This window comes from Syngnathus typhle, linkage group LG17 (assembly GCF_033458585.1).
Source record: "Syngnathus typhle isolate RoL2023-S1 ecotype Sweden linkage group LG17, RoL_Styp_1.0, whole genome shotgun sequence".
Taxonomy (NCBI): Eukaryota; Metazoa; Chordata; class Actinopteri; order Syngnathiformes; family Syngnathidae; genus Syngnathus; species Syngnathus typhle.
In genome coordinates this window covers 4,086,869-4,113,838 of record NC_083754.1, presented here as the reverse complement: position 1 = coordinate 4,113,838, position 26,970 = coordinate 4,086,869, and the positions used below count along the sequence as shown (strand labels likewise).

Sequence of the window (26,970 nt, the reverse complement as noted above, 5' to 3'; positions counted from 1 at the left end):
TTCTAAAGATTTTTTAAGAACATTTTCAAGAACATCAAGGTTGTTGTTTTTTTGTCCCTGTAATTAAATTTCAAATAAAAGGGCGATTGTTAGTTTTACCTTGCAAGACACGCTGCGCCTCTCGTCCATGTCTCCACAATGTTCATCGACCCAAAAGGCTGCTTCTCGTTTCACTTTCCATCAAAAGAAAACAATTATTATTATGATAGATCCGTATATTCCACTGGTGGATTCCAAAAACGGTCCAAAGCAATTATCCGTGCATGCAGCAAAAAGTAGGCTCTTGCCCTTTCACCCTGGTGGAAAAACCACTTCCACCTGTGCTGACGTGCCACACCCTCATCGTGTGACAAACATTCCACATCGAAATTAATTTACCAGGAAATAACCAATGCAATTAACCACATTTGATTTTTTTGTATTTATCATTGGAAATATGGAAATACCAATTGACGGTGTTTTCTATTAACCAAACAGCATTCCATCATTATGTGTAATTGTGTGATATCATCCCATGTAAGGTGTCATATAATGGCAGCTACTTTTCACATCTCTTGGAATAAAGTGTGGTTGGATTAAAAAAAAAAACAGACGAAATGTTTCATTTCAATGAAAAAATCTACTTTTTTTTCTTTAATCGACAGGGAACATCTTCCAGGACAGTGAGGCCGTCACACAAAAATCATCAAAGATACAATATGGAGAGTGCCTCCCCTTTGCCTTCCCTCTCTCGCTCGCTCGCTCGCTCGATCAGGGGTGGAAATAACTTTATTGCAGACTTTCTCAAGACACCCACTCCCCTCTTTATAAGGCCTGGGGGTTAAAGGGGTGACTGGGCCAGCCACTCAAAGGGGTGTGAGGAGGGACAAAAAGTTTTGTCCCATTCTGATTTCCAAAGATTTCTTCTGAATCATTCTCGTAGGGCTTCGGCTAGTCCGAAGTCAAATATATATTGGATCAAGTCACCACTTTGTAAAGTTCTAATATGTGGAGAGTATGAGGAGGAGAAGCTAAAAAAATATTCACCTTAACTATTAAAGAATGTTAGTTCTGAAGAACAGGACCAACAGATTTCCAGGTTTTGCTATAAAACTGTAAAATGAGGAAGTGTCCTCATACAGCAACCACCCAGTATTGCATTGGACAATAAAGAATTAGGTCATTTTTTTTTTTGGTATGATATCAGATACCAATTAATTAGAGCCCAGTGCTTAGGTAGTCAGTCTACAAATGGAAACAGTTGAATATTCAAATATTAAAAGCTCTAAAACATCCAGGTAATTCTTTCCCATTCTTTTTTTTTTTCTTCTAAATTAGAACATGCAATAGTCCTAAACTGCTTCCTCAAAAACAGGAGTTAAATACTGAGATCCAAAGATCTGTAAATTGTAAAAGATAATAATTTACCCCCCCCCAAAATGATGCAGTCACTCTACCAAACCAAGAAGTTTGCTTATGGCAAAATGTAGATTAGATCGGACTGCATTAGGTCCAACAAGACTGAAAACCTCGCATGAGCAACAATCTGTGCAAGAAAACATGAAAACAAAACAGAACATTTGGCAGATAGTGTTTGAGCAACAAATCCGAGTCCATCTTTTAGCAACAATATCTTCATATCATATTTCAATCGTCCATGACCCATTTATATTTCAGACCGTACATACATATAAAGAACAAACTCCAAGAACAAATAAGCCATGGTCACAGATTGACCTGCAAGACTTAGAAAATATGACTTATTCTTAATTTCCTTGTTTGAAACCACACAGTATTTTTTTATGTTCAAATTCACGACTGGAGAATAGCAATGGAACAGTAAATGAAGACTCAATGATAATCTATGATCACTGGCGGAGATAAGATTTTTTTTCCTTGTGGGGGCCATGGAGGGGGCAAAGATATGGGGGTCTACAAAACCTAAAAAATTTACAAAGCCCAAAAATTCTTCAGAAAATGCTGATTAAGATTCTTTTTTTTTTTTCTTTTGGTTAGCAGTGGAAATGTGGGGAAAAAAAACTTGGATAAATACACAAAAGCCTCTAGCTCCGCCACTGATCAGACCCTTTTAAAAAGATAAATATAATTTCAAATTTTAAGGCAATATTTTAATTTTTTCTCATTTTCTAATTGAAGGAAGAATGACTACAAATGACACAATCCAGACATACTGTATGACGTTTGACAATTATCATGACTTGAATTAATAATCGTTTGCAAACATCTGTGTTCAACTTCATTGTTTTTTTACTTACTCATTAATTTCCTTAAACAATTTATAAGTATTCTGCTTATGACTATGGACAAAATGAAATATTATACAGTATATACATATTGTGCTTTGCCATGTACTGTTTGGCTTAGGATTTTGTTCTTTTTGACTGCCCGTTTAGTTTGTGGCCATTACATCCAAAAAGCTTGGCGCGATGTGTTTTCACAAGAATTAAGCAGAACACCAAACAAAACAAAAAAAAAAAGAATGAAGATGATTTTAAAATCTATTTCCTAACAATATGAGCATCATTGCGGCTGTGTGAGTCCTGCTCTAACATACCCCACAAACATGCTGCTTTGAAAATGCTTTGAAATATTTTGCCACACAAAAAAAAGAAGAGTTTCACCAATAAAGCATTTTCAAGTATGTGATGACAACTAAATGAAGCTCCATTCCTCATCAAATAATTCTCTCAGTCGCTCTCTCTGCTTACAATAAAACAATTGGTAGTTAAGCCTGAGCGTCTGGAGAAATTTACAGTACATTACGCTGCTACCAGCCACTCTGCATGCAAAAGGCCAGAAGTACCATCAACTGCCAATCCTCCTATAAAAATCCATATCATAGTTCTGACGGTATGTATAAACATGTGGTTTGATCAATGTAGTGTAGATATTTACCATATACAGATATAGTAATATTATTGCACTCTGGCTACACATCTAGTAAGTAAGTTAGTTTGGTTGTCTTTAGATGTACAGAAACACTTTATGGGGGTCACGTGATTCAGAAGGAAGGCTCAGTGATGCAACAGCTTGGTTATAATTGGGACAGCAAAAGGATGAAAGGCATAGAATTATATTTTCAGTTGATTTGGCTTATTTTGGTTTATTTTCTCCCGCATAAGGAAATAATGTACCGTATTTTCCGCACTATAAGGCGCACCTAAAAACCTCCAATTTTCTCAAAAGCCGACAGTGCGCCTTATAATCAGGTGTGCCTTATATATGGACCAATATTGAGCCACTACAGCAGGCGTGCCCAAAGTCCGGCCCGCGGGCCAAATGTATACATCTTATATATGGAGTTTTAAAATGGGCCATTCATCGAAGGTGCGCCTTATAATCCGGTGCGCTTTATAGTGCGGAAAATACGGTACACTATTTGGTTCTGCAAAACATGGAGTGTAAAATTTCGAATCAATTTGACTTGTATCACTGAGCCGGCTCCTGAATGCTGCAATCAAGACACCAAATACATAAAAGACAAAACTACAGAAGACACACCACACACACATATGATTTCTCTTATTCTTAAAAATAGAAAAATAAAAATCCAATCCTCTAGGTCATCCCGCCGGAGGAGAATTTTCCCTCCTTCGTTCCTGTTCCTCTCTTGAAAGGAAACGTACATTCACAATAGGATAACGGAGGAAATAATTCAAACTTGTGTGCAAAAACACTTTCGATCTCTATAAAAATATGTGCATATGGATAGAGCTATTTTAATCTCACCAAATAATATTTCCTTTATTTACACCGCACAAATACACAGATAAACGTACACTACAGCTCTGTCCTGCTCCCCCTCACTGTCAAGAAAGAAGAAAAACACGGCGACGCGACAACAAGAGACGTACAAAAACGTACAAACACTCATTCGAACACACACACACACACACACCTGCTCGGATCAATGTGATCAAGGAGCAGAGGAGGGGCAAGCAGAACTTCTGTAGAAAACCTGAAGTTGCATATCCCACAATCCCACCCCACGCTTGCACTTCATAAACCACTTCCTGGAAAAGGTCAGAGGTTGTCAGCCAGACGCTGCTTCCTGATTGGCTCGCGTGGGTGTGGACAGTGCGTCAAAAAAGAGAAAAAGAACTTTGGCTACAGAGTTAGGTGGCTTTAGTCCTTCATTGTTCGGTGCCACCGAAGTGGAGCTGGATTAATCCAGTGTCGGTAATGGGTCGGTGCCGGTGTATGTCTGTCTGTCTGTCTCGGTACGGCGATATGCCAAATTCATCAAAAGAAAAGACTCCATCTCTCTTAAAAAAAAAAAAAAACTTCCCAATACTCCTGAGGTCAGCATGTTCTCCAGCTCGGGAGATTTTGGACCAGTCAATTCCTCTTCCTGATGTTCATTGGGCGGTCCTCCGATTCTTTGCGGTGAATCCAGCACCGGTTCCCAGTTTGTTGTCAAAAGGTGAAGCGCACGGCGCAGGATCTGCGTCCGACAAGCATCTGGATTGCGGTTGGTCAAAAGTGAATTGGGGTAAGGGGATGCAGTCCCTTGTAAGGGCGGAGCGCCTGGCGGCGGGCGAAATGGGGCGTGTCTGTACGAAAGGTCTTGGGACGAGAGGTGCGTGAGGCTGGATGAAGATGTTGGGGCTGATGGGGATGGGGGGGTGCGTGGGGGTTGACGGGAGCGGTGGAGTGTATGCGGGCGTGGAGCTCGGCGAGGGTGTGAGCGTGCGTGTCGGCGTTTGGAGTTGGACGGGCGTGAGCGCCCGATGCATGGGCGAGTGCGGCTCGACGTCTTGTCGTGAGTCGTAAGACGGCGTCCTTCGTCTCAGCATCATGCTGCAGTCGGCCAGTTTCGGGGGCGAGGGCGGGTTCTCCCTCTCTGAAGGCGGGTGGACCGATATGCAAGGGGGGCTGGTCTTCTTTTTACGGTGTCCACCTCCGACTGACTGCACCCTCATCGGGAAATTGCTCTTTCCTTTGTGGAACTCCGACTTTTGCTCATCACCGGGGATGCCGTCTTGCGGGAGGCACACCTCGATGGAGTGGCGCCGATGTTCGTCAAGGTAACCGGCGGACAATAACGACCCCTGAGGATCCACGTTGAAGCCTTTCCTAAAGTCCCGGTCTATCGATTCCGCTCCATGCGGGCTCCTGGAGGACGGTCGCGGTAATAAAGAGGGAGGAGGCGACGAGGTGGAGTCGGTGTATGGAGAGAGGGAATGGCTTCGACCTGCTCTCGCTCCGCTCTCCTGTCCGCCTTCGGCAATCTGTCGGTGGCGGGCCAAGCTGGTGATGTGACACACCTCCTCGTCGGCCGGGTCAAAGAGGGAGGCGGCGGAGGGCGGTCTGGGCCGGTGGAGGCTGGCGCTGCGTAATGGGAAGCGTGGAGAGCGGGGCGGAGGGAGGAGAAGCGAGGGGGAGGACGGTGGAGGAGGGAGGGAGGTTGCGATTATAGGTGGGAGAGGAGAAGGAGACACTGGAGGGAGTGGGAATGGAGAAGGGGAGGAGGATGGGCGGGAAAGAGTCGAGGGGGAGGAGGGAGGGAGAGGAGGCAGGGGAGATGGGGCGGGGCTACGGGGAGAATGCGATAAGGGGGACGGCAGAGGGAGATGGACAGGGGTGGCCCTCTCTTGTTGCTCACAAGTTTGGACTTCCACAGAATCCACATTAACTGCAACCTGGAAAATCAAATGTGACTTGATTTACTATGAACAATTAACGGGCTGCTAGAAGTGTGAAGGAATATCTCACCTGTCTGCGTAGGGGCCGAGGGGAGGGGTGCGGCGTGGGCGGGGCGATGCGAGGCAGGTTGACGGAAGGTAGCAGCCGCGGGTGAACGGGGGAAACATCAGGAACCTGCAGCAGAGTCCGACTCTCACACGGCTGTGAATGGACCGAAGTCAGAGAGCCTGAAAGTACAGATGAAGCTGGTTTGGAATGGTTCACCAAATCATACGAAGGGACCATCTTCGGTAGTTTTGGCCATGTGCTAATAATATTAACAAAATGTGTACATTCATTTAATTCCTGTATTGTTTCTGAGTCATCCGCAAATCAAACTAACTGGACTCTTATGCATCCATCCATTACCTGAACCGCTTCTCCTCATGAAGGTCACAGGCATGCTGGAGCCTAACCCTGCAGTAGACGTGGGCACACCCTGAACTGGTCGTCAGCCAATCACAGGGCACACATACACAAACAACCAACCACACTCACAACCACTTATACACAATTTGGTGTGGTCAATCAGCCTACCCTGCATGTTCTTGGAATGTGGGAGGAAACGGGAGGCATGGGGGGGGGGACATGCAAACTCCACACAGGAAGACCGGAGCCGGAATCAAACCCTGCACCTCTGAACTGTGAAGCGACATGCTAACCAGTGCGCCACTGTGCCGCCTTGGCCTCTCATTTTTTTTTTGAATGTTTTTTCTTGTTTCCTGTAAACATAAAAAAATGACTTGGGCAATTACTTCACTAACAATCTCTGGTGATGTTTTTTTTAATATAGCATTGGTGATTTTCATAATTATGATGCAATTAGGATCGTATTAAAAGGTGATTAAGTCCCATTGGTCCAGTATTGGATCAGACTTTTTTTTTTCTCGTCACAGAACACTTTACCTGAATGTTGCTCCTGAGCACTGACATCCACCTCTTCGAGGGGGTGAGGAGCACTAGCAGGTCTCACAGGTCGGAACATGTAGCTGTCGTTGGGCAGAGAGTGCATCCTGGATACGGACATCTTGTCAGAAACTTGCAGTGCATCCTCACTGCACTTCACCACTTCGTCCTTTAGAGGGAGACAAAGACCAGTCATTAAATACATAACAGTAACTAACAGATGAGAGGCGTCTGTTACCTGGCCAGGAGATTGTGGTGGACATGGCCCAACAAAAGTCCCTGGATTTGAGCTGTGGGAAGAAATGCTCGAACGACGTTTCTTCTCCATCTCCATTTCCATGGCAATTTCTGCATCCATTTCTGCATCCTCTTTCGCATCCTAAAAAAAATGATTGGGGATTTTTTAAGGCCTATTAAAATAATATCAGACTGCAAACCTCCATCCATACCTTGTTGCTTTCTTCTAGATGCTTCATCAGGACGGCCACCACCACATTAACTAGCACAAACTGGGCCATGAGTACGAAGGTGACAAAATATATGGGAGAGATCAACGGCAGGTAGGAGAGACAGTGAAGCTCCTCTGGAAGACATTCTCGCAATGTGTCCTGAGGAAAATAATAGTTCCACAAAAATGTTCACTTGATTCAGTGGTGAGCTGTCAAGGCCAGGAATGTCTTTGCTGCTGGCCTGAACAATACCCGAAGCACTGACCTACATTTAAAAAGCGCAATATTTGTTCAATTTAAAGCAATTTGTATTGTTTTGTATTTTATTTGACGTTATTACAAGGTGAATTAAGTCAGTCACTAATGCAACTTCGAGACTTCAGTGCCCCTTCCTAATCTACTGATTATTTAGTATTTGAGCACCATCTTGAAGTCGGTTGGCAATATTGCCCTTGTCTTTTAATAACATTGTCTCCCTAATATGATTGTCTGGGATAACCATCATGAATTACATTTTTTGGTGAAGTAAAAGTCAAGATGTGAAAGTGCCCGGACTGCTCAGTTCTTTATTAGTTCATAATTGGTTTTGGAGGTCATTTCTATCATGTGAGTGTGCAAGTGCGTGGAAAAATGTGTGGTCATACTTTCATAATGCCATTCCAGTTGTCTCCCGTGGATACGCGAAAAAGCGTAAGGAAGGCCATCCCAAAATTTTCAAAGGTAGCATGACGGCTCAGACCCTCACAGGGATTGTGGTCGTTACACTCTAAGAAACACACAAGCAGAGTTTCGTTCGGTAAGCGAGCACAAACATGGACAGAGTGGACCTGCCAAAGTCAAATGAACCGAAAGGATGGCAAAAAAAAAAAAAAAGGAAGCTCCAGCTGGCCCACACCAACGGAACCGCCTTTTGCTCATTTTAGAAGTTGCTCTCATTTAGTATTATTTTCCGTTGCAGAAATAAAAATAGTTAAAAATTAAAATAAATAAATAAATAAATGTCTTTGAGGAGCACCCAAAAATCTTAAAAATCATTTTTGGAGACAAGAAAATCAGTTGCCAATTCAGTCTTTTAGTCTGATAAAAAAAAATATTTGATGGAGATGGTCTACAGAGAAAGCAATTGGAGACAAGAAAATCAGTTGCCAATTCAGTCTTTTAGTCTGATAAAAAAAAAATATTTGATGGAGATGGTCTACAGAGAAAGCAATTTGTAAATAAATATGATTTTCTTCCAGCACAGAACAGCTCCGTTATATGATCGTGACAGAGAAGCAGATGGGAGTAGAGTGATGTGTTTTGACGTACCAAGCTTGCCAAAGAGCTCTACTCCCAGGGCGGCATAGATGAAGAAAAGCAACATGAAGAGGAGACCAAGATTTCCCACCTGGAGGTAAAAGAAATGTTAGTTCCTCTTCCAACAGAGCGAGGTGGGATTAGCTTTTGTAGAGGATGAAAGACTTTAGCCAATTAATTAACATTTTTTGCTCTTCATCGCAGTTATAAGAAATTTGATACTTTATTTTAACAAGAGGTACAGTAAATTGATATTTCCCTATTGTAGTTCCCAGATATTTTTTTTGCTTGTTTGTGCCTTTTTCTGCACTCCGTAACCTCATCTGCACGTGACATTTAGAAAATGGCTGAGCAATCGAGTCAGTCACATCATACACTTTAAAGCTGCTGCCCAAACCAGGCATGAAATCCTCCCGGATGGCCATAAATAGAATAAAAATAAATGACCTACCTGTGGCAGAGCTTGCATGACGGTGTCCAGTAGAGATCTCATGCCTGTGGCCATCTTAAGGAGTTTAAGTACTGGGGGGGAAAAAAAAAAAGATGGAGATGCCTTCAACAGTGCACTTCACACAAGATTTCTCAATTCACATAAGGAAAACAGATCATTATTTCTGTTGCCGATCTAGCTAGCATTTATTTTGAATAAACAGAAAAATGTTTTAAAATAATTCTATGAATGGCAACAACTTCTGGAATCTGTTGAAAAACTGACCTGTCACCACTGGCGGAACTAAGGGAGGGGGAACAGGGGCAACCCCCACCCTGAAATATACTTGGACCTCTCAGGTGCCAGACCATATAATTGACTTTCGGGTATTTTAAAAATCAAATAAAATAGCTTTGCCAGTTCCTGTCACTATACATATGTCGAGTATATAGCAGATAATTTTCGTTCCATTATTTCCCAGAGGAACAACTGTGTCAAAATCCAAACAGTTGCTGCCGTGTGTGCACGTCTACCTCGTGCTATCCTGAGCACTCTCATAATTCGGATGATGGTAGGATTTATAGGAAGGGATGCACTCATTTTCAGCTCCTCCAGTATGATGCCCATGATGGATAAAGCCACAATAGCAATATCCAGCTGGTTCCACCTAAAATTACAAAATGACACTATTCCATATCTCTGGCATGGATTAACGAATAAAAAAAAAATTGCTGTTATTCATCAATTTGTTGTTACCTGTCTTTGAAAAATCGGTGTATCCCAAACGCCATAAGTTTAAGAAGGGCCTCGATGATGAAGATGCAGGTAAACAGGTAGTTGCAGTACTTCAAAACCACCACCAAATACTGGACACACACAAACATCTCGCGACATGTAGTCAATGCAAATTTGCAATAGAACAGAAATTGGATACTTCACATATTGCCTGGAATATTTGTGAGAACATGAGGCGGGCTTACCTGGGGTTGATTGTAGTGCTCGATACTCATGGTGAACACATTGACGCATATGATGAAGGTAATAAAGAGGTCCAGGTAGTTACTGGTGCACAGTCTATGGATAGTCAAACGCTGGATGGAGTAATCCGCATAGTAGGGCCTTTGTTTGGCTTCTGGGGAGAAGCAACAGACACAAAGAGTGACACACTAAGAATAAGAATGTGAGAGGGAATCAAATGTGTGTTGATGGTTTGAATCTTTAATATGATGATCACGGTGGTGTGCACTGAGAGCTGCAGGGAACAGGACAGAAAGCATCACTGTCTACTGCAATACAGTCAAGTCCAGTTCATTAGTTACATTTTTATATTTACATAAAAAAAAAATTTAACCAAAAAAAAGAGTCATTTTTACCCCCACAGTCAGTCAGTGCACACCTAGAAGTATTGTATGTTACAATATAGGAATTTTAAAAATGGTTTAGATCACCAATTATTAATAGATTTGAACTACAGAAGTCAATGAACTGTTTTAATCAAAGTTACCCAGATTGAGTAACTTGGATCTAGTTTGGATTGCGCAATGACATGTCCATATGAACGATATGAGATGTCTCCAACGTGCTTACATGCCTTTGAGTTAAAACAAATATAACGAGGCTCATGATGGGGCTGGTTCAACAACACAGTTTTTTTTTCCATCATCTACTTTGTTGTCTTGTGGGGACATTCAAATTGCTTAGTTGGGAAATTTTTGGATCGGGACTGTGAAGTTGAAGACCCAGCAGCCACATTTGAATTGCCGACACTCAGCAGTCTAGTTTTTTTTTTTTTTTTTTTTTACAAAAACATTCGATGAATTGATCACACCAAATACTGCCTTTGGATGGCACAACGGAATTGACGTCTTTTCATTTTGACTTAATGTATCAGGACAGTATTTTTTTTTGCAGTAGATAGTGTGTTTCTGAGATCTTCTTGATTTGCACATTCATATATGTTCTCATGACACTATATAGCAGTAACAGCATCTGCTATGTTTCTGAGTCTGCCAGTCAAAGCATGTTTACCAGGAAATGTCCTACCCGAATGACGAGATGCCTCTGGCTCCCTCAAAGAAGGACGAGGGGACATTGCCATTTGGCCGAACTGAATTTCACAACACGCTAAGAAGCAAAGTAGGCGCCCGGATTGTTAACACATGCAGGGAAAGCTCACTAAAAAAAACATTGGATTGGATTGAAAATTTTGGGTTGGCAATTTGGTGTGCTGTTTTGTTTTGGTTTTATGTTTTGGCATGCACGTGTTATCATAATGGATGATTGGAATGCAAGATTGGATTTTCTGTGATTTTGCATGCAGTGTTAGGGGGGGAGGCAGGGCAGCAGTCATGCAATGACATGCGACAGAGTGGTGAAGCCCACAAATTGTCAGTAACCACTGTTAGTGTGAGCTCGCCAGTCTGTAAAACTCAACGGACGTCTGAAATTTCCCTTTATTCCGTTTTTTTGTTTTTGTCAGGCTCTGAAAGCAGGCAGTGCTCAGAAAAATAGACTACCGACCAGCCCCTTCCTTCTCCTTACTCCTGCGCTTTTTTTCTATGATTTTGAGCCTCTTCTCTTCCCGTAAACGGGCCTCCTCTTCTTCCTGGTCCTGTCGGCACTTGTGGAAATTCTCCACCACCACGCCCACGAACATGTTGAGGACAAAAAAGCTGACGATGAGCAGAAAGGAGATGAAGTAGATCAGCATCCACGGGTTGTGGTTCCTCACAGGCTGAAAAGACAAGGGAATCAAGTTGAAATAGAATTGGTTGATTCTGAGCAATGACTGTTTTGTCACAGTAAAAAAAAAAAAAAAAAAGACCAAAAATAATTTGATTTAATTATATAAACATATTATTATTTATTATTAATTAATTTGTGCCTGTTGAAAGTAATAGCATAATTTTCATAGGATTAAATTGCACTCAACTCGACTTTATTTATAGAGCATTTTAAAAATAACTCTTCTTCAAAAACATAAAATGGTGATACTTTAGACAGGTTGCCATAGATGACTTATCACTTTACCTGTTTGTCCACTCCTACCGCGTCCAGGCCGTCGTACATAATATTGACCCAGCCGTCTTTACATGACAGGACAAACAAAGACATCAAAGCCTGGAGTGGAAAAAAAAAGTTGGAAGGTCAACACACAAGAGCCCCCTTGTCCGCCTTTCATAAAACCCTGTGTTGATATTTATTTGCCAATTTTAAAGGTTTGTCTCTCTGAAACCACTTGCAGTATTTTTTTTTTAAAGGCAGGCATTAACAGTCATACTGTATTTTCTTTCTCGCCATACCTGAATCAGGTTGTCGAAGTTGTACTTCCGTCGTTTCCAGCTGTAGTTGGCTTGCAGGCAGTCGGATTTACTGGTGATGTTTTTGGTGTTAAGACCTTCACAGTGGAAGAATTTCCCTTTGAAAAGCTAGAGAACACACCAAGAAGGCTTTTTAATTCATTTTCCAATCCGACTATTCATTTCAAGAACATCATGTTGTCCAAATGATAAATTTAAACGTGTAGATTTATAAATGATTTAAAACTACCTGCACTCCCAAGATGCCAAACACAATGAAGAAAGCGCAGCAGATCAGGACAATGTTGCCGATAGGACGAAGAGAAGTGATGAGGGTCTCCACAACTAATTTTAGTCCTGGTGCCCGACTGATCACTCTGGAATACAAAAAAGCAAAACATTTTTGGTGTGACTTAAAAAAGCAACTTCACACAATACAAAATAAAAACCTCTGTGGCTCATATTATTGCATATTACATTATTTATTCATTACTGGTATACAATTGCTATTATTTAATTCTGTGAATGTATGTCAAAGAATTACATTGCAAAGTAATGAGGTCGGGATATGTATTAAATATTTAGGATTTTTACAGTAATAAGAATACGTCAAACTTTATGACCAACAATAATAATGACTGCATATAGTTGGGTTGCCTTTAAGGACACATCGGATTTTACAAATGCATAAATGCTCATGATGTACCTGAGTGGGCGCAATGTGCGTAGCAAGCGTAAAACTCGGAGGATGCCCAGGATCCGGTTCCCACCAGAATATGCCAGAGAGACCAAAATGTCGACGAGAGACACAAACACCAACACACCATCCAGAATGTTCCAACTGGACTGAAGGTAGGTCTGCTTCCCAAAGCAGAACCCGAGCGCTACCACCTGACAAAAGCACACAACATGACAAAATCAACTAAAAAAAAACAAATCTGGGCTGTGCATGGTCCCCAAATGTAATCGATATATTCATAAACAATGTACATTATAAATCCCAAGTTTTGCCAGACCAATATTAATAGAATAGAATATTAAAAATACGTTAATTCAAGTTAAAAAAAAATCTATTTTTTCTGCCTTAAAATATGTTAAGTCAAGTTAAAAAAAATAGTTGTTTTTTTTAAATAAAAATAAGTGGTTAATTAATATCTTGAGTAATTAAAAAAAAAATCCCAAAAATGTCCAGTAATATAAAATAACAAAATAAAATTTTCAATGTAACTGTGCCAACACCATTCTTCAAAAGTATGGCTAATATTACCTTGATGGTCATTTCTGCTAGGAAGATCACAGTGAAAACATAGTTGGACACTTTGAGAAACATCCGTTCCTAAAGGTGAAGAAAGATTACGATTATTATGGATTCAGGATGCAATGCATTAAACTATCAGATAAAAAAAACATTTTTCACCAAGCAAAAATATGAATGCCAGATTTGTATTTGTAGTCCTCACTCCAGTACAGATTTCATTATTTGCTTTTGTGCTTTTATAATAATTTTAGAGTCAACATGAAACAGATTCCATCATTCCATCTTACATTGCTGTGTGGCTGTATATTAGGTCTTTCCAGAGCAATAGTGATGCAGTTGAGGAAGATGAAAACCAGAACCACATGGTCAAACATTTTGTGAGAGATCACACTTTGGCACCACACACGAAATCTAAACAAACACACAAATAAAGCAAAAAAATCCAAGCAAGTGAATAGGAGACACGTTGAACTGTAAAAAGAAGAAAAACAGACTCACGAGTTCTCTGGCGAAAACAAGTACAAGTTCCATTCTTCGTGTTCTTTGCACCAGCGAGGTTTCATGTTGAGGAACTCTTTCTTCATCATGCAGCAAAAGGAAGGCTGTAGGAGTCAGAAGTTACATGTCAACATCAGCTTGCTATTCAACACCCATCCAAGTGAATACATTACCGTATTTTCCGCATTATAAGGCGCACGTAAATTTCTCAAAAGCCAACAGTGCGCCTTATAATCAGGTGCGCCTTATATATGGACCAATATTGAGCCACTACAGCAGGCGTGTCCAAAGTCAGGCCCGCGGGCCAAATGTATATATCTTATATATGGACAAAGTTTTAAAATGGGCCATTCATTGAAGGTGCGCCTTATAATCCGGTGCGCCTTATAGTGCGGAAAATACGGTAACTTCACCAAAAGGAACAGTCTTGTGACATCTTGGTACTAATAAACTGCGTTAAAGTCAATTAAGATGCTTCATTTAGACAAAAGTAGAGCTTTGCCGCCATCTTGTATCACCATGATACTGATTGTTGAAGAGAGCTGAAGAGTCTCATTTGGACAAAAGTAGTTCTTTGCAGCAGCAATAGGGGATTTTAAAATGTCTGCTAACCGAGGCTAAGGTTTGGTCACACTGAACAAATCCAGATCCTGTAGCAACTTACCTCATAATCAGTGTCATCTTCAGGCAAGGAGTCTTCTTTGGCGAGAGTGTTCACATTAGAATTATGAGTCATGTTACCGCCGTTACAGTCGCCATATTGGACCCCGACGGCCGGGCAGAGAGTGGACGCCTGCAGCAGTTCCAATGGATCCGGCTGGATCCTGTTATCGTACCCGCCAGCGTCGCTATTGTCATCCACACCCTCTTCTTCCTCTCCTCTCTCTCCGGACAATAGACTCTCTCGTTCTCCGCTAGTGTCACGCCTTTTGAGGCTCGGTGCTCTTCCCAGGCTATTCCAGCTGGAGCGACGGCTCCCCCATGAGCTGGATCCACGAGGAAGGAGAGGGGAGCGGCGTGCTGGACTGAAATGGCTCTGGAGGAATGACAGGAATAACCACGACTCAGATAAAATAATTCATCAGGTGTCCAAAACCAATCCCTGGTTTAAAGCTCACCAAAGACCTCTGATCACACGTTAAAACATCCATGGAGGTGGCACTTCCACGGCGAGACTCTTGGTGGATGGTTTCAGGTGGTCCGACCTCTCCATGGTGCAGAACTCCTTCTGCGGCCATGACATCATCCTCCAGGTAGGACTCCAAGCCTAAAGAGCTTTTCGGAGTAGGCATGGGCGTGGCGGCTGTTCGCATAATTATGGGAGGAGCCATCGAACCCCGCGGGTCGGCATGACCATTGGCCGTCATCATCAGCGTGTACATTTTCAGTTCTGTAGAAGGAACAGGTGGGATTTTTCTTTCAGATGCAATCTTTGTCACCAGGTGAGATGAATATGAAAGGCAACATTTTATTTACCGCTGTCTCGGAGTTGCTCTACTTTCTCATCCTCTTCGAAGTTGTCTGATTTTTTGTCATCATCTGACTCGGAGCGATTTGCATCACCCTAAGACACACATTGTATTTAAATTCAACATAAGCTGTTCTCGCTTTGTATTGCTATTTTATTTTTTATACAACTGTTAATGTCAGGAGGACAAATGAATTGTTTTTTCCGATTCAAAGTGCTTCGCTTGCCCTTCAGGGGTACGCACTGTAACCAAGGAGGAAGGGGAAGGATTGATTCTCAAATTGATTCGAGTTTGCAGGACCGCTCGACAGTAATCTTCCTCCTTTTGCCCCCTTTTAAAAACAGTGATCCCTCACTCCATGTGACATTTCTATAATTGAGAGGCTGCACCTGTGGCCCCGCCATGGCTCAACTGGGAGTTTATTAACAGCAAGACGAGGCCATTACACTGCACACCGCTGAGAGAAAAAAAAGAGTTGTTGTTCCGAAGAGAACATTAATCTATTCTCTCTTGTCTCGCCCAGTGCTACCATAATAAACCCACTTTGGCTGAGCGATTGTCTGTTGTGTTAAGAAAAACTGGATAGCACGATTCCAATATGGCGGATCTTATGTATTTAAAAAAAGTAAATAAGAAATAAAAAATGAAAATAAATCGACATAAATCAATACATAAATCTATTCTCTCTTGTCTCACCCAATGCTACCATAATAAACCCACTTTGGCTGTTGTGTTAAGAAAAAATGTATAGCACAATTCCAATATAGCGTCTCTCATGTATTTAAAAAAAAGGAAATAGAAAATAGAAAATAAAAGATAGAAAATGAAAATAAAAATAGAAAATAAAAATAGAAATGAAGATAAAGATAAAAATTAAAAAAATAATGCTACTCACCTCAGCCTGAAAGCCCTCAACCAAGATGGCCACCAGCAAGTTGAAGAGCACATAGTTCCCAAATGTCATCAGTGCAACAAAGTAGAGAGCCGCCCATGGGGTGGTGGAGGCCATGCCGTTATACAACACCATGTTCCAGTCCTCCTGGGTCAAAATCTGCACGTTCAAGAAAAACTCATTCAGCCCTATTATGTCACAAATCTGTGAAACAAAAGACCCTAACTCCCAAACCCTGCAAAGTTTTGGGGGGATTTAAAAGACAAAATAGAGAGAAAAAATACTGTAAAAATAAAGACTTGGGAACTTTGCCACTTTTTCAGTACTCAAGGGATCTTCCTGTTGAGAAGAGCTACTTTTACTGCCGACACGCAGCAGTACTTCAACTTTTCCCACAAGGGATTACTGTAAGATGACAAGCAAGGTCTAGCGAGCGAGTGTGCGTGTGTAGCGTGCGTGGTTACGCGCAGTAGCTTTTAAACCAAAGCCGGAGATGAAAGCATTTAAAAGTAGGACAGTGTTCATGATGCAGCATGAAAGCTGGCTACCCACTCAAAGCCCGTGGCAGGGCACTATTTCACTTCGCTGTTAGCTTGGCGTGTGTTTGGATGTCTGTACAGTACGAGAATATAGTTCTCCTGCACATGACAGTCACGTCTGCATAAATGCTTCTCCGTGTTAAGCCTGAGAAGTAGAAAAGTATCTCCACACATGTTAGAAAATAAGATAAGAGTGGTGGGTGCGTCGAAGAACAATGTACTTGTCAGCCTTTGATTAATGAGCAGAGCTTGGCGAAGAAGCTGGGCTCATGAGGATGTATCTTATATCTATATATATACATATATATATATACATATATATATATATATATATATATATAAGCACATAGACACAATACTTAAATTTCACATTCTCATTTTGGATGGCATGTTGACTTTTGAGAAGATTCAAAATGAGTTATGTCATTTCTTTGCCAAGTGCGCTTTAAAAATAGCATGACACTCAAAGTGCCTTAAATGGTTCCAGATAGAGAACACACAAGTAGAATGTTTGGATGTTATGTCATTAAAATTCTGTATCTACAATCTCCCGCTGTACAGTAGGTACGGAGTTTTATCTGATGGCAGATATACACAGTACAATAAATGCTTCTGTCTGTGCAACATTTAGTATGTGGTGCAGCATATTGAGATGTTTCTGGTATATTGGAAACCCCATTGCAAATAGATGATAATTTAATTTAATTTAATTTAATTTAATTTAATTTAATTTAATTTAATTTAATTTAATTTAATTTAATTTAATTTAATTTAATTTAATTTAATTTAATTTAATTTAATTTAATTTAATTTAATTTAATTTAATTTAATTATTGCTTACGCTTGAATGCAATTTACCTGAAATACGGTGACAATTGCCCACAACAGAGTGTCAAAGTTCTTGCGATCAGGAATGGTGTCGCCATCATCTGTCTGAAGGCTGAATTTGCAACCAAACAGATGCATACCCAGTATGCTGCAGAGATAGATGTCATCAGCACAGATATATTGTTTTTATTGATTTCAATGAATATTTTTTCTTCATGAATTATGACCTACCTAAATGTGAAGATGAAGAGCATCAATAGCATGCAGAAGGTTGCTACATTATCCATCGTCTTCATCAGGACTACAAGTTGTCTCCTCAATGCAGGAAGGAAGCGAACCAACTTGAGAACTCGAAGCAGGCGGAAAGTACGCAGGACTGATAACCCGCCGCCGGCTTGAGCAATTATCTCCCACACGCTGAGAAGGACAAGACATTTGATAACATTTGTAAATATTATCAATGGTAAAAAAATATATATTTTTTTGTTTGTCAACAATCTTCCAATGCTTCTGCCCAAATATTGCAAATTAAACGTGTACCTGATGATAACAATGATGCTGTCAAATATATTATACGGATTTCGGATGTATCCAAAGGGGCCAAAAGCCAAAATCATGAATCCCATTTCCAGAACAAACATGCTGGTGAAGACAATGTTGCTGATCTCGAGCACATCCGTCAACTCCTTCGGCTGCGGGGATGAGAAAATAAAATATAGGTTAAGGATGACTGTCCAATGTATTTACCAAAATGTTTTTTTTTTTTTAAGGTGATTCAAATTTTTTTGGCAAACAAAACACAACAAAAACAAAAACACTTAATAATAATAATTCATTAAATTTATATAGCGCTTTTCAATGACCCAAAGACGCTTTACAGGGAATAAAAAGGGTGGGGACGTACGGGGTGGGGGTTGAGAGACAATAGGATATAGTTAATAACAGTTTATAGGTGCTTACCAGGTCGGTGTGTTCACATTGACTTTAACTGACAAGCCGTAACAAAAGGCTTTCAATTTTCAGCAACGATGATTTAAGAGCTAGCGTGGTACTTTAACAGTTGACTATAGAGCGCCGTTTGTCATTTTCCACAAATTGCAGTGCAATCTCTTCCATTTAACTATCCACAAGCTTGCGAGTCTCCATGATTTCAGCCATTTGTATTATTTAGAGGGATTTACCTGAGCGCGATGATGATAATTGGCGCACCATGTTAGCCAGTTGACTAACAAATACAATCATCGATTTTCTCACCCGCTTGTCCTCACGATCCAACATACTTTAAATACCATACAAACTTAAACATCCTGATTTTTGTTTAGCTCTCGTCTCGCCTTTTGTCTCGTTTCCAACATTCCGACAGCTCTGCTCACAAGTATGCGCTCGTAGAAGGAATAATGAAGGAGTAGAACACTTATGCAACATCTAAGCTTGCTAATGTCGCTAACAGGAGCTTAGGCAGAGACACAATTACGAGCAAACACGTTCTCTGGAGACATTTAGGGGGAGATTGGGAACACAAAGGACAACCAGACATTTTTGATTACACAAGACAAAATTCAGTTGGGCTGTCATGTAAACCAAATTGCCAAAAGCTCTCGTACCTGCTCATGGTACTCTATCCCCATACTGAGAGTATTGACGAGGATGGCAATCATGATTCCTCGGTTGAAGTACTTGCTCTCCACTATTTTCTTCAGTTTCTCCTTGAATTTCATCCACGCCCGAAGTGCTCTGTTCTTGAACTCCGGAGGCTTGGGTCGTCTGCCCCGACCTCTGTAGCATCTCAGATCTCCTCCCTAAAAGTGGATCATTTCAGACAAAGGAACTAATCAACCGTGCTCGCCATCTGTAGTGACCTGGGGGTAGTCGTGGAGTCCATCGGCTTCTCCCTTGCAACCCTCCGAGTCGCCCAACTGCAGTTCCAAGGTCTCCAGACTACGTGCACATAGAGGGCAGCTCAGAAGTTCCAGGAGCAGTGGACTGGGAATAACCCCTGCCAGCTGGTACAGCAAACTCTGATGACCTGAGAGAGGATCACACGTTGCATGAGGTTTCGCTCCGATTGAAATTTTTGCAATGATCAGTCATATAATGATATCGGCCTTTCACTTCTGAAGTCCAATGGCCAAAGCCAGTGTCTTAAATTTTTGATTACTATTTGAGCAGCAGCCAAAAGTGTCACGATTAAAGTGCGGGTATGAATAAATGCACTTTGAGCCACCCGTGGATTCACAGCTCCGGCATGACAACGATGACTCGACCCCGTTGGAAAGGAAATTGCTGTCTGGGAGCTTCAGACCACAGTCTCACGGGGGTGGAAGATAAGGTTGGCATTTTGGATATGAACTGACTTCATCAACGAGTAACTGATGTGATGCCAAGGTGCTTCCGCTAGAATATATTTTAAGTTCTGTGGTAGGAGATTTTTACTTGGCGTGAGGAAATGAATTTAACGATAACTCGGCTGAGTGTGTATCTGTTTACCGTGTTGTCCCACAAGCTGGTAGAGTTTGTTGAGTTTTTCCGTTTGTTCGGTTGTTGAGTGGTTTGGTGGGTGTTGATCTGGACCGCTTCCACCTTGTTGGGCGTGAGGCGGCGGTGTCTTACTGCTGTAGCTGCACACAAACGATGGCAGAATGGTCGGGTAGTTCATCCCTCCGTTGACTCTCCTGAGCGTGGTCCCCATGTCTTGGGCGACAGCCAACTGATTGCCGCCACTGCTATTTCCATTTCGACTTCCTTTACCAACAGGAAGTGACTTCATCTCCAGTTCCGTGGCTCCTCCTTTTTCGGCTAAATGTTCCGTGGTCTCCACGCCGCTCGTGTGCTGCCCCCCGTTGGGGTGAGAACAGTGCTGGTGCTGATGGTGCTGCAGCAGGTTGTGTATCGGCCTCAACCACAAAGCGCTACTCGGAGCCGGGGCCCTGCCGGAGCCGTGGCCGTGTGCGTTACCAGCGCTATTGCCGCCGGCGCCATTGCCGTTAGGATTCACCTTTTTACGCCGTTTACTAGTAAAGGAACAACAAAAAACATTTGTTTTGGAAGTTCTGGAACACAGCATTAATTTCCATATCTGACCTGTGCCATCCAGAGTATATCCTCTGCAGTCTTCGTGACAACTTGCGGTAAAGGTGGCTAATGTAGCGTAGCATCTCTTCATAGCATGAACCCGGTTCAGTGTAACTGGCAAGCGTGGAATCATTGGACATGAAGCGAGCACGCTGTTCCCGCATGAGAGCGTTCTCTCGTTGCTTTGTCTCGGAGAACTGGGTGGCGATGACCACGAGGCACAAGTTGATCATGAAGAAAGATCCCACCTAATTGGGGAGGTGAAGATAAAGAAGCACCTTGATAATAAAGTCGATAAAGACGTTTTTCACTACCTGTGGATTATGAAAATAACCTTTTACAACTGATACCAGGGCTTTATTTAATTAACATTCAGGGAGCTTAGCTAAACAATGACGATAATAAAACAGACAACTTATCAGTCTCGGAAATGAGGATACGTCTAGAACGGGAAGTTAATCAATCAAAATGCTTATTTAACAGGTCAAAACTAGGACAAAGAAATGTTTCATGCATTCTCTGTTTTTCTATAATTTATCATCATCATCCCTAACACAGCCTATTTTCTTGCCCCCAATTTTCCCCAACTATTCTCCAAATGCATAATGAGCACTTTGACATCAAACGACAGGCAGACAAGCAAGCTCATAGAAGCGGCGCGAAATATCGCTTAAGCTGGGATCTTTGAAAACCTACACAGAAGCGTGATAAGGGAAATTATACATGATAGAATAGGACATGATACAGTAGGGGAGAAGCTTTGCTCAAAGCAGCGCTTAGAAAGGTTATTTTGGGTTTCAGAAAGAAGAAGTGAACTGCAAGTACACAAGCACATCTTCCGGGAGCAAGATTTTAAACATATGCAAATTGGCTGAGAATAAAAACCCCAATAATGCCGACAATACAGAGCCAAGTCAAATGATTGCTATTAAAGAATTGCGAGAGTACTTTTTCAAGTGCTGAGTTCGGTGTTTGTGTTCGTTTTATTCAAGCTCCAAGTTCAGTTAAGGATTTGTTCTTGCATTCGTAATTCTAAAGTCATGACTCATATCGTGGTGTTTTTGTTTTTGCCTCAGTGTAAGAAAAAAAAAAAAGGAATACAATTTGAATTGGTCTAGGTTACAGGTAAAAGCGAGACTGGCTTGCAGTTGCACAATTATTGAATGAGAGTCGGTTGTGCTCATACCCACAACGGCGCAAAATGCCCTTTTTTGAACGTCTTCCGCCGCACCCTTTTATATAGCGCTTCAAAAATACCAAAAACCTAGTCTAGCCCACTCCTGAGCAGATTTAGACTCCCCCTCTCTTGGGTTGGATACAAAAATGGAGCAACAGACCTAGCCAGGATCAAACTAAACATCTTGAGGCTTTACATGCCCAAAGCCAACACATTCAAAAATACTCAGCTCTGCTATGGCAAAATTGTGACTAAACAACACATTTTAGAAATGTATTATTTTTTGTTTTGAAAGAAAGTGGTTACTTACAATAATGAGAAGTATAAAATATATAAAATTGTAGAATGAATGAGCATCCATGACATAATACATGATATCCACCCATCCTTCCAGTGTGATGACCTGGTTGAGAAAGAGAAGTGGAAGAGAAGCAGTCATTAGCATGAATATCCACAAACGCACCTTAAATGTGCGTTGGATGCATTATTTCGGCTTGGTTTGTGTGTTACAAGTAAACCACGTGTGTATTTGTGTGTACATATTTGTGTGCATACATCAAAAGGACTGACACAGCTCCTCGGTGGAGTCGACGTACTAATGAGTATTTGGGATGCTGACACTTGAAATCATCGGCTGAGCTCAGCCGAGGCGATAATAAACTCACACCTCACCTTTTACACCTCAGCTTGCATAGCACATTACAGCCAAAACTAAACCGGCCGTGCAACAATGTCACGAGGAAAAAAAAGAAATGAAACGTGTAGTGCGCTTTACCTGGAAAATAGCAATCCAAGCATAGCCGATGTTGTCAAAGTTGACAGCTCCCTTGAGAGGGTTGTACTCCCCAGGGCGACACACGTTGTAGTACTGGTTCCAATTAACACATCCCTTTCCATTGTCCCCTCCCAAAGTAGGGGTTCCTCCAATGGGATCTGAACTTTGGCCCAGCGCCGGTGGTAACTGGCACTCGGCGTTGGCTTCGGTTTTGGCCGGAATGTCATGGCAGCGAAGCATGCCGTGATCACGAGGTGCCGAGCAGATAAATGGGTTGTCTTCGCCATCGTTTGTCACGTAGTAGGGACTGATATCCAAATTGTATTTTCTAGAAAAGAATAGAAATGGAACAATTGCAATGTGTAAAGTATCCAATCCAGTTCTAGTCATTTTGAGGTTTTCATAAATTACCACAAGCAGCAGATTATAAGGCTTTTGAGAAAATTGGAGGTTTTTAAGTGCGCCTTATAGTGCCGAAAATACGGTACTAAAGAGTATTACAACAATAAACTAAAAATGTCAACAAATTATTAATATTGATGCTATTGTCTTAATTTGACTGAGATTAAGGAAAAAATGTGAGACATTGAAGGAACATTATGATCATGTTTTCAGAACATGCGAGGAACTTTTGACATGTTATATTCCTGAGGAACAATTTGTCCACATATGTCAAGAGGTTCCTACAGTGCGTTGACTCCTTGTTCCATTTTCCAGATAAAATGGCTTTCTCTAAAATTTGCTGTAGGTGTTACGCTCAGCCATGAAGGAGCGAGATATTTTTTACAACTTACTCTTTGATATCAGCGTCCAGGAAGCAGCGGTTTCGCAGAAGCCCCGCCCACAGCTGGACCCCAACAATCCCAAAGATGAAAAAGACAAAAAAGCAGAGGAGAAGGACATTTCCCAACATCGGTAGGGTGTCCAACAACAGCGTCACCAAGATTCGCATACCTACAAGGTGAGAAACAAGATTTTAAATTAGCATTTAAACATAAAAATACAAACCCAGTTGCAGATTATGCCGATCAAATTTATTTTATTTGTTATCGACTTCCTAGGGCCAAAATAATTACATGCAATGATAACAGGCAATGTGACAGTTTGACATAATTCCGTCCTTAGGGATGTGAATTCAAATTCCTTGTGGCTAGTGTTACATAAATTCATCTGTCACATGCAGTTAGCATCCGATTCAAAAAGACCTGTCATGTGATTCTTTTCATTTTTGATCCCTACCCATTTATCATCTTACAGTCTCGCAAATGACTCACTGCAACTAACATACATATTCAAATCTGCCTAACAATGGCAGGTTCTCATCAAACAAAGACAGTGAAAGCAAAGGGCTGGGAATTCTTGATTTCTTGATGACAATTGAAAACAATGACAAAATAAGACGGTACCTTTGAGGAAACAAGCATTTGGGTCCTTAGGGTGTAAGTGTGCTTGTCTGTGTCTACCCTGACCTTGAGTATGCTGCAGGCAAAGCTAACCTATGTGTCACCCTCAACCAGAAACAACCCCGACCCCCTTCAGGGAGCTCACACATAACCATGGCTTTAACAATATATAATTTTCACGCCGCATTCTATTCAAGATTGTCCCGAAGGCAAACTATTGGATCCATTAAAAGGTTGCAGGTAGGACGTTCGCTGCCTACGGACTAAAAAAAAAAAACCTTCATGTGCATGAGATGATTAGATAGCTTGAAAAGAAAAATCCGAGTGTAGATTGCGGATTAAAAAAATATCCTGTATTAAATATCACGGAGCTACCAGGACTTACTTGGTACTCTGTTGATGGCCCGTAGAGGTCTCAGTACTCGAACGGTACGAATGGCCGAGAAAGTCGCATTATGTCCATCCAGAGAGTACTCCAACACACTAAGGGCACAGATCCAACAATTTATTTCTAGCTTATGCACTTAAAAAATAAATATGCTGACTAAGATAATATTGCTATTGTTTATTAGCAGAAAAAAAGACATGCAAGTGTTGAAGTACCGTATTTTCCGCACTATAAAGCACAGCTAAACACCTCCAATTTTCTCAAAAGCCGACAGTGCGCCTTATAATCAGGTGCGCCTTATATATGGACCAATATTGAGCTACTACAGCAGGCGTGTCTAAAGTCCGGCCCGCGGGCCAAATGTATATATCTTATATATGGACAAAGTTTTAAAATGGGCCATTCATTGAAGGTGCGCCTTATAATCCGGTGCGCCTTATAGTGCAGAAAATACGGTAGTTTAAAAAAAAAAAAAAGTCCAATATAACTCGGAGGCATCGTAAAAAAAAAACAAAGACAATTTACAGTCATGTGGATAAACCACAGGGCACAAAACTGTTTACATCATTTTCTCTCTTGTGTGTAAAAAATTCACACAACATAGCGACGACACAATATCGCTTTCTGACTCACAGGGTGGTTTACAGTTGAAAATTTGCCGGGCATAAAAGAAAAACATTGCGGGAGACGCACCCCGCCATGACGATGACAAAGTCCAGCTGGTTCCACTTGTCGCCAAGGTAACAGTTGTTGCCAAAAATCCCCAGGGCCACCATCTTGATGATCATTTCCACCGCAAAGAAAGCAAATATACAGTCGTCCAATGCCTGAAGGGAAAACAGACGTAGAGCGAGAAAAAAAGATTACGTTAAAAAGAGCAATTTGCTTTACACATATTGAAAAAAATCTATTATTTTTACTCATTCCAACTTTGTGACATTTCATCAGTGTTTTGATTAATTGGAAATCTCAAAATAAAGTGGGAAAATCTTTTTTATTACCTTTCAGCCAGTTTAATATATAATCACTATTTTCCATTATTATTTATCTGACCAAAATGGGACATTATTTTTTTTACAGTCACACTAAACTGCTCAGGAAAGATTTAAACTGAATCATACAGGGGGGAAATAGTGAATCAATTTAGACTTGACAGAATATTGATTCTTCTGGAAGTTATTTTTTTAGCTTTTGTGGGAACACTTTTGGATTTTTTCAACAAACCTTGAGTATGCGACACCACTCTGACAAGCAGGTGAGATCTTCACAGGGCTGATACATCCCCAAGGTGACGCAGTTGAGGAGGATCACCAACATGGACACGTGCTCGAACCACGTACGGGAAGGAGTTAAGGTTCAAACGTGCAGGATGTGATAGAAATAAAAAATACAGATAAATTACAACTTCATCTTAAATCTTATTGTGAAATGGAGATATTGTGTCAAAGTGATCTCGCTAGTGTTCATTAACAATGTGTTGAGGCTGGGAGAAAAATATTAACATTAAAATGGAAGATTTAGCTGAATAAAAATGAGAATATTTAAAGAATCATTTGCTGCCCTCCTTGTGCTCTGTTTGCGTTAATTTGTTTTTTAATCTCTGCAGTCAACACACACGAAGAAATAAACACATACGATAAATTTCCCTTTAAATGTGTTGGGTTACTGTTTTGGAACATTGAGGCCATTTTACTTTTTTTTTTTTGCCATAACCTGAAAACACAAACATGACAAAAAAAAGTTTTTTTTTTTTTGCAGATATTTATATCTGCACGTGATACACAACTTTGAGAATAAGAGAATGATATCACTAGAGTGGAAGCTCAAAGGGAAGCCATGCATGACCACCAAGCGCTCCTTTTCTCGCTTGTTACGGTCGATTTGTGTCTCGGAGAATCTGAACAAATTAGTTCTGTCCCATAGAGCAGTTCAGTGATTTCTTCTCCTGTTATTATTACAACTAATATTTCAAAAGATGCACAAGAAGTTAATTTACCAAAAAGTAAACCACTTTATGAGTGGCCATCATTTAACTCATTCACTCCCATTGACGGTTATAGACGTCAAATGTCCGTTTGGGCTGGCTGCTACACAGTACCGGTGGGATGACAACAGACACACACACACACACACGGGGGCTGATGAGACGTAACAGCGACACCTTTACCAACCTTTTGACCCATACGTGCAAAAATACAATATTGGAAAGGTCTCAAAGAGTGAGTGCACACACACACACACACAGACACACAAAATCAAATGCTAAGCCCGCTGCAGCTGAGCTGTCAGGTCAGCGTCGGTGCACATAAGAGAGCAAAGCTGAGTCGGTAGACAACGGCGAAAGACTGCTGAGTGATGACAACAAAGAATCACGTTGTTGTTTGACTGCAGCTGAGTAATAACAGCTCATGTTTGGTACATTTTAGAACACGGCAAGACAACTACAAAGAGAACAAAGTGCTTGTTTGGACCTGACAAAGTCCGCTTTTAACTTTATAGAGCTGCATGTCTCCAGGTTGGCGCTGGTAAAAAAAATACTGTCAAGGTTAACCAGATATATTGTTTCACCTTCGCTTGACTTTCACCTTTAACCCCTTTTCTCACTC

General features: G+C 41.2%; 1 protein-coding gene across 1 annotated transcript; it reads right to left on the bottom strand.

The window, feature by feature from the left end:
* Positions 1-1,632: 1,632 nt before the first annotated feature.
* Positions 1,633-25,699, bottom strand: cacna1ha (calcium channel, voltage-dependent, T type, alpha 1H subunit a). Its single transcript, XM_061304293.1, has 36 exons — positions 25,589-25,699; positions 25,058-25,191; positions 24,362-24,459; positions 23,368-23,527; positions 22,574-22,901; positions 22,109-22,201; positions 20,631-20,869; positions 20,037-20,560; positions 19,409-19,575; positions 19,154-19,348; positions 18,090-18,241; positions 17,781-17,966; positions 17,580-17,697; positions 16,186-16,341; positions 15,298-15,385; positions 14,940-15,211; positions 14,486-14,857; positions 13,822-13,925; positions 13,611-13,734; positions 13,333-13,401; positions 12,772-12,956; positions 12,316-12,442; positions 12,069-12,194; positions 11,797-11,886; positions 11,308-11,500; positions 9,747-9,898; positions 9,523-9,632; positions 9,300-9,433; positions 8,788-8,858; positions 8,349-8,427; positions 7,685-7,806; positions 7,041-7,199; positions 6,830-6,970; positions 6,592-6,760; positions 5,716-5,873; positions 1,633-5,642 (listed from the first exon to the last, which is right to left on the bottom strand). Exons 1-36 carry the CDS (start codon positions 25,679-25,681, stop codon positions 4,359-4,361), a joined length of 6,972 nt encoding a protein of 2,323 aa, XP_061160277.1. The 5' UTR covers positions 25,682-25,699; the 3' UTR covers positions 1,633-4,358.
* Between the last annotated feature and the right edge of the window lie 1,271 nt (positions 25,700-26,970).

What these genes read in the sequence shown, in the direction of transcription:
- cacna1ha (XM_061304293.1), bottom strand. Translation starts at nt 25,681, where the DNA reads ATGTTGGTGATCCTCCTCAACTGCGTCACCTTGGGGATGTATCAGCCC. An exon ending in TTGTTTTCGCCAGAGAACTC is followed by an intron (nt 13,735 to 13,821) that starts GTGAGTCTGTTT and finishes GTGTTTGTTTAG; the next exon opens with ATTTCGTGTGTGGTGCCAAA. An exon ending in ATATACAGCCACACAGCAAT is followed by an intron (nt 13,402 to 13,610) that starts GTAAGATGGAAT and finishes CTTCACCTTTAG; the next exon opens with GAACGGATGTTTCTCAAAGT.